Source organism: Pipistrellus hanaki (genome assembly GCF_964339955.1).
Source record: "Pipistrellus hanaki genome assembly, chromosome: 9".
In the NCBI taxonomy this organism is placed as follows: domain Eukaryota; kingdom Metazoa; phylum Chordata; class Mammalia; order Chiroptera; family Vespertilionidae; genus Pipistrellus; species Pipistrellus hanaki.
Genome location: NC_140511.1, coordinates 63,337,725 through 63,353,988, shown reverse-complemented (window position 1 = coordinate 63,353,988; position 16,264 = coordinate 63,337,725). Strand labels below are relative to the sequence as shown.

The 16,264-nt window shown below is 34.9% G+C and overlaps 1 protein-coding gene across 1 annotated transcript; it reads left to right on the top strand.

Moving 5' to 3' along the window:
* Positions 1-3,672: 3,672 nt before the first annotated feature.
* MS4A13 (membrane spanning 4-domains A13) lies at positions 3,673-15,209 on the top strand (the record flags this gene model as incomplete). Its single annotated transcript, XM_084895680.1, has 5 exons — positions 3,673-3,726; positions 6,248-6,388; positions 9,566-9,622; positions 10,556-10,675; positions 14,907-15,209. 5 exons carry the CDS (start codon positions 3,673-3,675, stop codon positions 15,063-15,065), a joined length of 531 nt encoding a protein of 176 aa, XP_084751806.1. The 3' UTR covers positions 15,066-15,209.
* Between the last annotated feature and the right edge of the window lie 1,055 nt (positions 15,210-16,264).

The window sequence follows — 16,264 nt, the reverse complement described above, 5'->3', positions numbered from 1 at the left end:
TTTTCCTAAGCCCTGTTGAAAATTTTACCATTAAGAAATTTCTGAGATAGACAAATTTGGAAATGGGTATCACTGACTAGGGGAATGCAAGGATTTAAGCTGAAATGAGTTTTACGCAGGCATTTTAGCATTAAAAGAAGCTAGGATATATGACATTTTTTATTCCGCTGGCTTTCAGTTATAACTGTACATTGGAATCATCCTGGGAGTTTTTAATCACTCCTGACTCTTGAGTGCCAGTCCAGAGATTTTATCAATTGCCCTGGTTTCAGCTTGGGCATAATTTTTTTTTTAAACTTCTCACAGTAATTCTAATATGCATCAGTTTAAGGACCACCATTTTAAATTCCTTCTATGAAATCCAAATACTTAAGAAAAAAATAATTTAAATAACTAGTGTCACTTTAAATAGATTCTGATATATTATTTTTGAATTGTAAAAACAATATTTCAGAATTTGGAAAAACAAAAAGAAAAGCCAACAACACAAAACAGGCCCTTTCTGACCACCCAGTTTCACTTTGCTCTTTAGACACTGCCCCCACATCCTCTTTATCCAAATTCTCTGCCTGGCACTCATGTGTCACAGTCTGGTGTTCCTATCATTTATTTGTTTATTTCTCTTTCTTAGACTATCCCAGAAAGAGAATAAAAGTGTCATCACCCCAAACATGCATGACATTTTAGAAAGGCAAAAATTAACCATGGAGGACATCTGGTGGTGAAATCTGTTACCATCATATCACAATGGCTTACTTCTCTGGAGCACACTTGCCACCAGCGGCTGCTAGTCAAGCTCATATACCACACAGAGTTTCCAAGCCATTGTCAGAATTCATCTCCTTCTAAACGTCGTTTTAATCACTGTCTACATCAAATAGAAAACCGATGCTAGGTATAATCTGAAAGGTAAACTCACCTCAGCAGGTGGATGAAAAAGTCATTCTGGTGTCTTGTTAAATATTCCATTCATTAACTTCCTTATTTGGCTACCTTTGTGTGTGTGTGTGAGTAATTGTCTCAGCTACACGCCTTTTCATTAACTCCACCTTCGAATCTAAAGTGCATTTTGTGGCAATATTAGAGGGTAGAAAACGCTGCCGGTGATGTGAGTTGCTTTGCCGCAGATGTGGGTGCAAGAAATGCACCAGAAGGGCCAACGTCTGAGATGGATGTTTGGAGACGCCACTTCTAGAGACCCCCAAGTGGTGGTTGGCCGAGGTCAGAATGCGTGGCCCAGCCTGCCCTAGTGAGTCTGCGCACAAGCTCGCCCGCCCCGCCCAGCAGGAGTGGGCACGCAGGCGCCCAAGGACCACGCCGCCCGCCTGCCGCCGTTGGAGTGAGGAGCCTGAGGGCCAGCTGGTCCTGGGATCCTTGCTACCTAAGGGATGACCTCTGGGAAGGGTCTGGCAACCTGGCTCTGAGGGCGCCGCGAGCTGAGATCTGCCTCTTAAGCCAGGACCTTGCAGAGAACACCTTATAGCCTGGGCCTGAGAGGGAGACATTCAGTCCTTGGGACCTTAAACAAGTAAAATGAGGGGTAATGATGTCGTTTTGCTTATGGGATTTCTTAAGTGTTAAAAACCATAACGGGGCATGGAGACAGAATTCGGTGCTACACTCCCTCACCCCCTCTCACTCCCAAGAGCTTGGGTTCAAGGACTGGCCCTGAACGTACAGAAATGAATTCCTTGACTTCCGGGAGCTCACACTAACTTGGGAGTCGGTGCCAAAAGCCAAAAGTTAGATTAGTGATAGGAGGCATGCATGTTCAGAAGGTTGGGGGACCAGGAGAGGAGGCTTTCCTTCCCAAAGAAGGACACTGCCCTAGCTGTTTAGGGCTGAAACCGAGGGGGTGGCCGGGTTGAGCCTGAGAAGGTGGGCAGGGAGCAATTCGTGAAGAGCTTCATATGCCCCGCTAAAGAATTCGAAGACAGTGATGTTGCATCACTACAAAAGATGCTAAAGATGGACAAGTGATTTCTATACATGAGCCCACTTATGACTGTTCCAGAATTTGTAAAGCAGGTTAAGAGGCTCTGCAATAAAGACTGGGGGTTTGTTCTGTAGAAACTACTAAACAATAAATGATTAATTTCATTGATACAAAATGGGATTCTTAACTGGGTTGTACAGTAACCTATGTGATGTTTTTGGTTGCTGCTCTAACCATCATTTATTCCAGGAATATCTTGTATTTTTGGTTGTTGTTCTAACCATCATTTATTCCAGGAATATCTTGTAGTTTTTCTTAGTTTCCTCCTTTCATCAATGAAGCTGAGGGTTTGTTTGTTTTTTTTAAATCTTTATTGTTGAAAGTTTTACATATATCTCCTTCCACCCACGCCTGACCGTTCACCACTCGCTCCGCCCCCATCCCAGCACTTGCACCCACTCCCTATTGTCTAGGTCCATTGGTCATGCCCATATGCATGCATACAAGTCCTTTGGTTAATCTCTTATCACCACTCCTCACCCTCCGCTGCCTTCCCTCTGAGGTTTGACAGCCTGTTAGATACTTTTATGTCTCTGGATCTATTTTTGCTCATCCGTTTATGTTGTTCATTATATTCCACAAATGAATGAGATCATGTTAAGCTGAGGGTTTTACACACACACACACACACACACACCCTTCTTTTTCTTAGTATTTTAACAAACACCTCATTTTGGGTAGTTTTGGTGGGGGCCTGGTAGAGATTCTGTAATACAAAAGAAAGGGCTTATTATGTCCCTTTTACCTAAAAAGTGAAATAAATAGAAATCTAGATATGGCTTTCTCTCATTACTCGTTCCATGTAAAATCTATAACATACTGTTTTCTCTGTTCTCTATCAGTAGGTGTTGTGTCCTCGCCTAGTTTTTCTTTTTGTCTCTATTCTTTATAGAATTAAGAAACATCAGAAAACCAGTTTTAGAAACTTAAGACTCATTAAAATAACCAAGCCATGAGTTTTTAAGAGTCCAGGGGATGTAAGGTCATTTAGTCAAATTCCCTCCTCTTTGAAAGGACAAAAGTTCAAGTTTTAAGATCATCCACCAGATTATCACCTGGCTAAGTGGCATCACTCATGCTATTGACATAATATAACATGTTAGAAAATGTAGAACAGTATAATTTCTGATCCACAAGAGGATAAAAATCTCTTAAAGGGATGCAATTGTTAGCCAGGTTTTTATTTTAATGTAAAGAAGATCTAAATACCAGCGAGAAATGCAGGAACATAGGTGGAGGGTAGGGGTATGTGTCAGGAAAAATGGTCTTGACCTTGGCCAGGTAGCTCAGTTGATTAGTGTGCTAAAAGCTTTGTTGTTAAAAGCTTTACTGAAAATGTTCTAACACCGTTTCCTAGTTCTTTCTACTTTATCATCAGAGACACTGTTTACTACTCACAGAAAATATTTTAAGTCACATAGAGGCTTTCAGTTATGGAGACTTATTCAGAACAGGTAGATCCAAGTGGATGCTGATAAAATGAAGGCATAGAAAGAAAAGCTATTGCTTCTGAGTTTGGGCAGTGGTAGTTGCAAAACAATAAAGAAAGAATCAAACTGAAGCATTTTTTTTTGAGCAAAATATGTATGTGCATTTTGTATTTTTTTGTAGAAGTGTGCAAATAAAGATATCACCAAAGATTAGAGACACAATCATCCAGAAGAAATGCTGTTAATATGGCTCAATTTGTGTCTTCAAAACTCTCTTCAACAAATACACTTGTGTTAGGGGTAAGTACAACTTCACTTTGACTAAATTTGAGATCATGTACTTCCTCAATTTATAGGGAATACTTTTGGATCTGGAAAGGGCCAAATTTGGTTAAGTCAAAAGGGTGAAAATTGTTTGTTTGATGCTGTGTTCTACAAATTTTGAATGATCCCATGCCCCTTCATTAACAAGTATTTATTAGGTATAATTATACTGACTAAATTAATATATACAGAGTAATAGATACAATACAAAACAGGAATAATAAAAGAAAGAATGTGTGTGTACTTTTTTAACTGTGAGAGAGATCTATTGCTGATCCTTTTTAATTACTGAATTAATAGCAATGCAGTAGGATGATTATTAATCTGTCTCTTTAGCTATAAACATAGGGTTTATCTAGCTTCCTTAATAAAAACACCAAAGAATTATGAAGATCATGCTCTTTCACAACTGAAAGGGGAAAAGATTTTCTACTGGACATGAACTTAGCCTTTGAATTTGACTACTGTGTAGAGCCACTGTCTAGGTTTCCTAACTGACTGGTTCTTAACCTCTTTGGAGTCATAGATCCTTTAGACACAGGAAGAAAGCTCTGTATCTTCTCAGATGCATGTACATGCCATGATCCTTCACACTCATTTTTGTTTCTTGGGGAGGACTATGTCTTCCTGTGACCCATTCTTTGGCTTTTAGGTTAAGAAGCATTTTTTAAAAAAAATGTATTGATTTTAAAAAGAGAATGGAGAAGAGAGAGGAACATCCGTTTATTGTTCCACATATATATGCATTCATGGTTGATTCTTTTTAAAAAAAAATATATTTTATTGATTTTTTACAGAGAGGAAGGGAGAGAGATAGAGAGCTAGAAACGTCGATGAGAGAGAAACATTGACCAGCTGCCTCCTGCACACCCCCTACCGGGGATGTGCCCACAACCAATGTACATGCCCTTGACCGGAATCGAAGCCAGGACCTTTCAGTCCGCAGACCGATGCTCTACCGCTGAGCCAAACCGGTTTCGGCCATTGGTTGATGCTTATATGTGCCCTGACCAGACATTGAACTTGCAACCTTGGCATATCAGGATAATGGTCTAATCTACTGAGCTACCTGGCCAGGGCCAAAACCATTTTTAAAAACAAGAAAGCCCTTCTTGTCATTTTCCACACAATAGTAGCCTTGCTTTCTTATAGAGTATGGCATAAGCTTTGGCTAAATGGGGCTGTGGTTGCAAAATAATAAATTATGTAATTTATAGATAATAATAAAAATAATGACATAATTTCATAGTTTTGTGTAGAATAATTGTCAGTCATATCAAAGGAGACATTACTTTTCAACCTAGTCACTCCTTTTAACAGTTGGAAAGTCACATGAAATTTATGATCTTGATACTGATGTGCTTATACAAGAGGTGATTTCTGGGTGCCTGCTCTGGGCACCATATTAGAGGCTGATAACAGCAGTGAGACAGCTGAAGTCTAGGCCTTTGAGGATTTTGTGATCTAGTAAAAGATTGTATCCCAATACAATCCAAAGAATTTCTAGAAATAATGCATTCTTCCATATTTGATGCAGAGAAAATATTAAGTTCTAAATCTACAAAATGAAATGAGATTGTTACCCCCAAAAGTAGTCTTTCTATAAAAAAAAACCCACCAAAAATACTTCTCTAAAATGTATATTTTTGTACCAGCCAATTGCATTTATATGTTTCATAGAGTACCTGCTTTACGAAGAGCTGGAACTATTAAAATTAAACATTAAATAGCTATCTATTAAAGTTTACATAAAATGAAAATAATATACCCTCTGAAATATTTAAAGAATAATTAAAAATGTGATTCAGAATATGAAATATTAGTTAACATATAAATTCAGAAATAAATTTACTGGGAGTTATTTACTGAGATTATAATTATATTCTTACAAATTAAAATTGAGGAGCAGTTCTCCCCTAACCTAACCCATCCCTATTCAATAGAAATACATTGTACAAGCAAATCTACTTTGAATATTCTTTGTATCTGTGTAACTCACCCTGGCATACTAGTGGAAAATCCATACCAAGTATGCCTTGAAGGAAAAGATGTATTAAACTTTCATAAGATTCATACTTACTTAACTATTAATTAACAAGAAAATATTGAATATGTGGCTATCTGCATCCAAGTAAGTTAGGAACCACATTTTCTCTCAAGTACCCTCAGTATTCTCCTCTCCTGCCATTACTTGGAGATAGAGTAAAAAGCCAGTAGTAGAGTCATATTGTCAACTTTCTTATGGGAGGAATGGCCAGAGTTATTATACGACAATTTGTTCCTAAGTATGTCTGATTCCTATTTGGTTAACCTCAGTATTTCCTAGTTAGGGCTTTCTTTTTGGGTGAACCAATCCAAGAAATACATGGGTAAGTGCAGAATTGCTATTTTACTTTTATCTTCTGTAAAAGTGTTGAATGTTTCTTATAATTAACAGTTATTGGAATTATGTTATAAGTTACATGACTTCAGAACTAATAGTATTTTCTTCTCACAGGCTATCCAGATTTTGCTTGGCATCTTTCATGTTTTCATGTGGTATTTCCAAGTGGTTTTGTATATGGGACAGATTCAAGGAGTCTTTGGGATATATGAATCTATAACGTTTAGAGCAGGATGTACTTTATGGGGAATTTTTGTGAGTAGAATGCATTTATATAATTTAATCATTCAGAAAATAATGTGCATGCCACTAATAGAAGATAGGGAGCAGTTTCTAAATGAAGTTTTCAGGAGAATTATGTAACAAAATCTAAGACTGGAAAAAACAATATTTTTTTCAACTAATATTGTTTGAACACTATTAATTTACCAGCACTATTATGAGAGATATGGATAAAGAAGTAAATACACAATGACAACCATAGGTTTGATTGTCATTAGATATGTGAAAGAGAAAAAATGTTAACCATAATATCCATTATCATGGTTAATTTTTACTTAGGGTCATTACCTTAGCTTCCCACACAATGAATCTATACTCACACATTTTCTAAATTTGTCATTAACTGTACTCTCCTATGGTTTCTACATAGCCTTCTGGAGTATGACATACTGGAAACCAAGTTAACAAAGAAATAGGAAAAGATAAAGTAAGATAAAGGCTATCTGACCTTCAGAATTAACAATATGGAGGCCATTAGTAAACCTGATAAGTAGATTCAATAGAATAGTGAGGCAAAAATCTGCCTGGAGTTGGCTTAAAAAATAAGAGGAGATGAGGAGTTATTGACAGTAAACACAGACAAGACCTTTAAGGACTTTGATGTAAGGTAGTATAGGGAATATTTGGGTCAAGATATTCCCTATACTACCTTGAAAGGATTTGTTAGTTTTAGCAAGTTGGAAGTATCATGTCTTTTATTGAAGGAACTGAACCAGAAAAGAAAATTTCTATGAGATAAATGGGAAGAGAGATCATTAGAATCATGTACTTGTGTAAGGAAGCGATAATGAATTTTAGTACACAAATGGCTAAGAGCAGGGACAGTTAATCTTTAGCAGTAGCTCTCAATTAGAAATGATTTTGCCCCTCAGAGGACATTTGGTAATGTCTGCAGACAATTTTGGTTTTTACAGCTGGGGGTATGCATCTAGTAGGAAGAGACCACAGATGCTGATAAAGATCCTACAATGCATATTACAGAGCCTACAGCAAAAGATTACCCATGTTTAATGAGAAACAGAGATAGGAAAAGCATTTTGATAAGTAAGTAGGTGGGATGTTGGAAGGTTATAGAAGTTTTCTTCCAATGACTTAAAATATCTCATTGAATTAGAAAGCAAAATCATGAGCTCAAAGTGCCAAAGGAAGAGTGGATTGGTTGGTTGAGGAGAGAGGGCATAAAATAATAATCTAGGAAAAGTGAGAGAGAGCATGTGCATTATGGAAAAGTAGATTGACTTTCATGCAGTAGTAATTCACTTAAGCTTATAGTGAGATGGATCAAGATTGTTGTCTTTCTTAGGCCATGATTGGCTGCACAGGTGCAGGCATACACCAAGAAGAACTGAATTTAATCAGGATTATGATGTTAGCATGCAACTGTCATTGAACAAGAAAGGAGCAAAGAGCTGAGAGTGCATATAAATGAGTGTTTGTAAAAGTTTACCATGGAATTCTAGATAGTGAAGGGGAAAATGTAACCGAGAGTTGAGGGGCTCAGACTATAGATCTATATGGAGGTCAAAGGATTGTTAGGATTGTAATTCTACAGTGCATGAGCTAAAAAGATAGAAGTTGATGGTGAGAGTAGGATACTTGAAATTGAGATTTCAAAGATGTTATGCTTATTAGCAGAAACAAGGGCAAGAGAATGGATGTGGGAGTGAGTGACTGAGATAGGAGGGAGTTAAAGGATTGAAGGACATAAATTTAAGCCCAGGTATTAGAAAGAATTATATATGTGTATACTAAAAGTACAAAGGATTAAGATACGTTAGAAAGGGACTTAAAGACAAGAATTAAAATTACCTAGAAAGAGAAGAGTAGCCAAGGGATCAACACATGACTTTAACCAGGAGGGATAGTTGGTCATAGAATTTGATGTTTGATTCAAAGCTGAAGGAGAAAGAATGGTTGGACGTAGCAATAAGGAGCAAGGAGACCATTTACCTAATGGTTACAACCAATGATATAAAGGCTATTGGAGATAGGATGGTCACTACTTGAGAAGGCTATTACTGAAGCAGCGGCCTCTAGGTCTAAGAGATACTCTGCTTTTATACATTGGCTCACAAGTGTCAAAGCACTGCACTAGAAAACAATAGGAGAAAAACTAAATTTCCAAACAAAATCCAAATAAATGATACATGTCCCTCGTGTTCAATCATTCATATAAAAATAGCATATTTAACTTCTAGAATAAATTATCTAAAATTTATATTCCATTTGAACCAATGAAAAATTTCTTATTTAGGTCATAAATTTTTAAAGGTAATTTGTAAAACATATGGTTTGGTAGTTTAAATTAGAGAGCATCCCAGTTTAAAATTAACAGTATATTTTCACTTTATATTCTGAATTAGCTATTATCTTCACTGTGTACCTCCTTGGAAATCTTGGCTTTTGCTACAGAATGAAGTGCTAAGTGTGTAGATTTAAGTATTCCTTGAGGAGTTAGTATTTGGCTTTTCTATATGTGGTGTGTAGTATGAATACTATTTTTCCACAAATTAGCCTTTACTTGGATTTTCATCAAAGTCACTAAAACAAAACAGATAAGATTAAAGGACTATTTCAAAGGAATTGTTCAGGCCACCTTAAAAAAATATGGTATCACTTTATACTTCTGGGAAATAGGCTTGGTATGAAAGAAAGGAACCTTTTTTTGAAAAAGACAAAAATATTAGTAGCAGCTGTTACCTTAATCTGTCATAGTTTTAGTTAAGATATATATTTTGAAAAAACCCAATTTGGGATAGATTCATTGATCACTTTTTCATATCTGGGTATGTATACAGTAATTATAATTAGTGGCATCATTTAATGAGGAAGAATAGCATTGGAAGTAATAATTGAATGAGTTTAGAAAGCATACACAGATAAAAACAAGTTTGGTTCCTGATTCAGGGCCACTTAAGTCATTTTTGGCACAACCCACTGTCCCCTGTATATTTCTGTTATTAGTGACCCTACTATTACTATTGCCTTTTAATTTATATATGGCATCACTCCTTCAACTAAACCTTTTTTATATTTTGTTACTCTTAGAATTATAAACATAATTGACTTAAAAGAGAACTTGTTAAAAATACATTTTAAGTTGCTGAGCATTATTAATTAATATTTATAAATAAATGTTTTTATATCCAGTTTATCATGTCAGGAGCTGTTTTAATAAAATTAGCAAAGCATCCAACTCCTCAACTGGTAAGTTGAAATATTTAGGGTATCCTTGTCACAAAGGTTTTAAAAAAATATAGTGTCTAAACAATGAAGGATCTACCTTACCTGTAAAATAAATGATGGAATTAAGTGAAAATCCAAAAGCACATACTTTAATGTACACAAACATGTTATATTAATTAAAAACATGATTATAGGTTTCCAAATTTAAACAAAGAGTTTTTTATTTGTATTCTACCTTTTTTTTCTTCAAGTGCATAAACTGTATTATTAGAAAAATGTAATAGGACCGAATGCCTTTATATACAGACAATACTGCTAAAAACCTCAATTTTCTTAATCCAGTTTGGGAATAGGATTGTATCTTGTAGCAAAATAGAAGATATCTTTAGAATAAAGACTCATCTATGGTATAGGTAGAAAGATATTGGAAGGAGAAAATTCTAAACAATATCTTAGAAATTAAGTCATCTTATCTCTGTATAGACAAAAAACTGTATATTATTGTACAGATATTCAAAGGTATTTATGGATTTTTCCTAGAAAATTAAAACCCAGCATTAAAAATCATTGATTCCTATTTGGCTTATTTCTACAAGCAGTTCTTTTCCATATTTTCCTTTTTTTTTCTTTCCTTTTTACAGTGGAACTGCTTTTGTTCAAATCATATCTTATAAGGCTTTCTTCCAACTAACTCAGAAGATTATAAAATACAATATTGTTTAGCATTAAATGAAATATTTATGCTTATTGGAATGATCATATTTTAGTGTTTTTCCAGATTAACTGGGTTTTATGTCAGCCAGAAAAATATTTCACTCTAATGGCAAGAATACCAACACTTCTAAAGCTTTAGAAACTAGATAAAAGTCTTAACTAGATGATTTTTTTCAGCACTCTGTCTAACCAAAGTGTTTGTTCTGATTATAATAAAATTTCCCTATATCTTCTTTTCAGATTATAATCGCTTTGATCTTGAACATCACCTGCATAATTACTGTAATTGTTGCAGTAATTTTAACATCAGTGGAGTTGTCTAGTTTTCATTCTGTGTCATATAGGAATTTTGGACAAGCAGTAAGTCACCAATTCTATAGAAGCATCTTAATTTCGAAATTATTCTTTTCAGAGATTTTGAAGCCTTAGGAGGTAAAGTAAGGTTTTCCTTTGTCCTCACAAAATTCTCTGATTCATTGTAAGCTCTTTTTAAATATATTTTTAATGATTTCAGAGAGGAAGAAAGAGGGAGAGATAGAAACATCAATGATGAGAGAGAATCATTGATTGGCTGCCTCCTACATACCCTCCACTGGGGATTAAGCCCACAACCCAGGCATATGCCCTTGACCGGAATTGAACCTGGGACCCTTCAGTCCACAGGCTCACATTCTATCCACCAAGCTAGGGTGAAGTTCGCTCTTGATTGAAAGTTCCAACTCAAAAATAATTGTAATATGATTTTTTTTTGGGGGGGGAGGGTAAATACTACTGGAATATTTGAGATCTTGGCATGCCCAATTAAAATAAAGCAAGTAAATAATTTGAAGGTCTCAATAGTAGGTATATCTACTATTAGGCATTGGATCACTGATGATTCCCTTAAAGGAAGAAAAGATAATCCTGGACTTTAAAACCATTCCCAAAATCAACAAAAGAATTCTGCTATTGATGCATATAGTTGGAATTGTAGACACCTAGTAATTTCATTTTGTGCATAGCCTATTTTTGTATTTCACATGAATTTTGCTCTAAGTCCTTAAATACTAAATAAGTGTATCTTTACTGATATCACAATAGATTTTATTCCAATTGTGTTGGCTTTAAATGCAGAGTCACAGATTATTAGTGTTGCAATATTTATAAAAATCTTCCATTTAAAATTATAACAGATGGGAGTGGAGCTCCCCTTTATTATTGAACAAAAGAGCACAACAAATAACAATTTGAATGGTATTTTTAAAAATTTATTTATTTTTAATCTCACCTGAGGAAATTTTTTCCATTGATTTTTAGAGAGAGGAAAATACAGAAATATCTCAATCCATGAGAGAAGCACATTGATTGGTTGCCTCCTGCATGAACTCCAGCCAGAGCCCAGGCCAGGAAGGTGTCTGCAACCAAGGTACATACCATTGACTGGAATCAAACCTGGAACCCTTCAGTTCTCAGACCAGCACTCTATCCACTGAGCCAAACCAGCTAGGGCAATACTTTGAAAGTTTTAATCCAAATATAATTCTAATGAATAGAAGAGTCATTTTGGGTAAGAAATAAACTTTCTATTCCTCCCGGACACCCCCACTCCATAGGACCATCAGTGGAAGGAATCCTAGCATGGAGAACAGAAAGAAGCCTAGACAACAGTGAGATCATGAGAGAAAATGCATTAATACCCCAAAATAGATTGTGTGTAATGAGTGATTTAAATAAGCATGCATCAGATTTTTTTCCTATAAATTGTAAGAAAATTCTTTACTTGCCCTGAAAATGCAATCTAGAAATCTTCAAATCTGATTTTGGTACCAAAGATAGGGAAAGGGGGATTAAATGTAGAGTTATTTCAAGTTATTTTAGCTTACCACTCCTTTTCATAAGCTTGGAATAATCAGTTTAAGACCACAATTGCTAAGACCTACCATTTGCAAACACTGCTACAAACCGTTGCAATTGTATTTATCTCTCCTGAGCTCAGTATTAATGATCTGTTTTACAATCTCTCAAAAACATGTTTCAGCTTTATTTGCTGAATAGTTAGATAAAATGAACTTGTATGTTAGACCTATATTTCTAACCTGCTGTCTTTTCTTAACAGCATTATAGTATTATATACCTAAAGTAGCCAAAGATTTACAAGATTTTCCATGTGCCAATCTTTCTAACATAAGCAAGTGTTTTGGCTAAATCCATACACTCATCAAGTCATCAGTGTTCACAGTAGGTTCAGCCAGCCCCCAAAGTGCATGCCTTGAGATATACTCCACATATAGAAAAATGGTAAATAGTTTAATCCAGAACCAGACTGCCTTTATTCAAACACCATTCTCAGTACTCACTGTGGATGACCCCTTGGACTAGTTTCTTAACTTTTTTTGTTCCTTAGTTTGTTTATGTGTAAAAGGAGAAAGAAAATCCTAACACAACCTATTAGCTAACTACTTTGTCTCCAAAACTCTAGTCCTGTTGTCCTCATGGCCAGTTTGATTTTTCTACTAGGATATGCTTCCAGATTCATTCTCTCAAACTCAACAGATATAAAATGAAAAATATTTACCTCCTCAAAAATACTGTACTACAAAACTACCTTATTTTAATCTCTTAGATTCAAAACTTTTCTGTAACCCTTCACCATTTTCTAGCTACTGTCTTCCCAATCACCAAATATCATCTGTTACTTACTTAATTTTTTACTAATCAGGACTCTCTTGGATGTAACCCAAAATGACTTAAGTGAAAAAGGGGTGATTCAGAAGCTTCAAAAATGTGTGGAGCACTCAGTCACTGTGTTTTTTTTTCCTGCTGGAACTTCTCTGGCCAACATCTTGCCACTTTCAGGGAAGGAGTTTGAGAATAACACTAACATATACTAGTAAATTAAGAAATGTGGGCAAAATGACTTTTTACAATCTGGCTGGATAAGGGGTCACAAGTATTTTCCAGCTCAAATATTACAATTATGTTTCTGCCAGCAAAATTAAATCAGAATTCTTTATCTTGTCATTTCAACCCCTCTAAGTCTTTTCTTTAGCTTGCTGGCAATGTCAGACATGAGTGAACACTATATCTGAGTTAGATTTATTTTATAATTTTCTCAACATGTTATGTTCAGTCTTACATTTAGTTTTTTTTTAGTTTTGTTTTTTTCTCACATTATCAAACCATCGGTCTTGTGATATGTATTTTAGCTTTATGGTTGGTTCTGTGTTGTCTTCACTTCTTAATTATTTAGTCACAGTTTTAGTTTACGTTACTAAATTCTTTCTGGAACAAGAAAGGTTACAAAGAAGCAAGTAAATTAAAGCTACCTAGATTGTTGCTTCCCAACTTCACTTTTCTCAGTCCTTCTTATTTCAAAGGTCCTGGCATTTTATGAAACTCCCAGATATGCATGGCTTAGGGTTCACCTCCTGTCCCTTATAATTATTCAGCAAGTCTTTATTCATATTGACATATTTAACTTTATCATAGGTTACCTTATATTTTCTTTTAATATATACATATATATATATATATATATATATATATATATATTTTTTTTTTTTTTTTTTTCTGAGAGGAAGGGAGAGGGATAGAGAGTTAGAAACATCAATGAGAGAGAAACACTGATCAGCTGCCTCCTGCACACCTCCCAACAGGGGATGAGCCTGCAACCAAGGTACATGCCCTACACTGGAGTTAAACCTGGGGCCCTTCATTCCACAGACTAACACTTTATCCACTGAGCCTAACCAGTCAGGGCTGATACCTTATATTTTCTTTCTGTCTTTTCTACTTGAATATAACCTTGATGAAATAGGAATATTTTTTCACTTCATTCTTGCCATCTAATTCTACTATCTCATAGTTTATTTCATATAAAAGTTATTAAATAAACTCAACAGAAAAGAAGAGAAGGAATTAAAGGAAAGAATTATGGTGTTATTCTTTCTAGGTCTAAATATCATTTTTATCTTCCCACAGCCAGTACAAAAAGTACAATTTTTTTCAGGATTAGTGCCAATATCATCCATCCTGATATGTAGTTGAAATTATTTGTCAGATAGCAATAGAAAGGGTCTGCTTTATCTATCCCAGCAACCACAGTTCCCTTATACTTCCCAATGAAATAGTGTTCGTTGAACTCTTAATTTACTCATCCTTGCATATATGACAACAATTTCTATGTGATTTTTATAACCACACACATACATTTAAGTAAGTTTGCAGTTAATAATAGCTGTTTTAATAACTGAGGACTGTTTGATAAAATCTCTTAGTAGCCATCTTTCATTGGATTTGGGGAGAGTTTGGATAGTGAGCTTCCAGGGACTCTATAGTGCAGAGAATGATAAAAATAAAGAGTTAGAAGAAGTGCAACAAGAATGGGGAGCAATAAGGACCAAAATTAGAAGCTGTAGGCAAGGAATTGTGGGAATGAAAGTTAGGAAGAGCAGAGCAGCAGGTAAAGGAGTAGAAGTGCTTAGGGATGTCAAATGGTGAGAGAGACTTATTTATTCTTCCTATTTTCCTCTCATACTATGAGCTTCTTCCTTGAACACAGTTGTTCTTATTAAAAATAATAATGCAAGGTTTCTCCCTATTCTGGTTTCAGAAACTTGGGAGGTTTCTTTCAGGTATTTTACTGGTCTCCTACTCTTTGCAGTTTGCTATTGCACTTACATACTCGATCTACGGCTGTATTGATTTGGTAAGTGTTTATCTATTCTCCGGCATATCAAGAAATGTTGATTTTAATAAGCCCATCCTTTAGGAGAAGTGTGCTGATACAATATGTTTGAAATGAATAAAAATGGGATATGTAATATTTCCTTTACTTTTAAATTTTATTTTAATTTTATAAAATTATAAAAGGAAGGAATAATAAAACTGTAAATTAAAAAGTAAAAAAAAAAAAAAAAAAGGTACTATCCTCTTGCACTGGCCAGCATGGCTCAGTTGGTTGGATCGTACTCCTATACACCAAAAGGTATGGTTTTGATTCCCGATCAGGGTATATACCTAGGTTGTGGGCTCAATCTCTAGTGAGGCACAGATGGAGGGCAACAAATCAATATTTCTCTCTTTCTCTCTCTCTCTCTCGTCAATAAACATATCCTTAAGTAAGGATTAAAAAAATGTTATTGTCCTCTTAATATAATCATCATAATCACACATGCAGACCTACACAAAAAGATACAGACACAAACACACACAGTTTTCTTTGTTACTATGAGATCATACTGATATTGTTTGGTCACATGCATATTATTCATCTGTCATAAAAATCTTTACATTATAAAATGTATTTAAATAATGCCTTTTAATGGTGTCACACTTTTCCTTAGAATTTATTTTAACATTCCTTTATTGCTGCATATTTAGCTATTTTCTAATTTTTAGAATTATAAAACAATGATGTAGTGAACAGACTGGCACATACATCTTTGCATATAAGACTAGTATTTCAGTAGGGAGTTTATTTCTAGAGGTGTACAGGTGACCATTGAACAACACAGGGGTTAGAGGCACTGACCCCCATTACTACCATGCAGTTGAAAATCTGTGTGTAACTTCTGACTCCCCAAAAACTTAACTAACAATAGTCTACTGTTGATCAGAAGCCTTACCAATAACATAAAGTCAGTTGATACATATTTTGTATATTATATATATATATATATATATATATATATATATATATATTCTGTATCTTTACAATAAAGTAAGTTAGAGAAAAGAAAATGTTATTAAATAAATCATAAAGAAGAGAAAATACATTTATGGTACTGTTTATTGATCCTATAAGTTTATTCCATCTGTTTACAAGATAAATTATCTGTCTATAAGCACCTGCATCAATATTGTCTTATAGGCAATGCTTATTATTGACACTAGACATCATAAATAAAAAGATAATGTGAAAAATAAATTCATTGATGTTTCTATCTTTCTATCTCCCTTTCCCTCTGA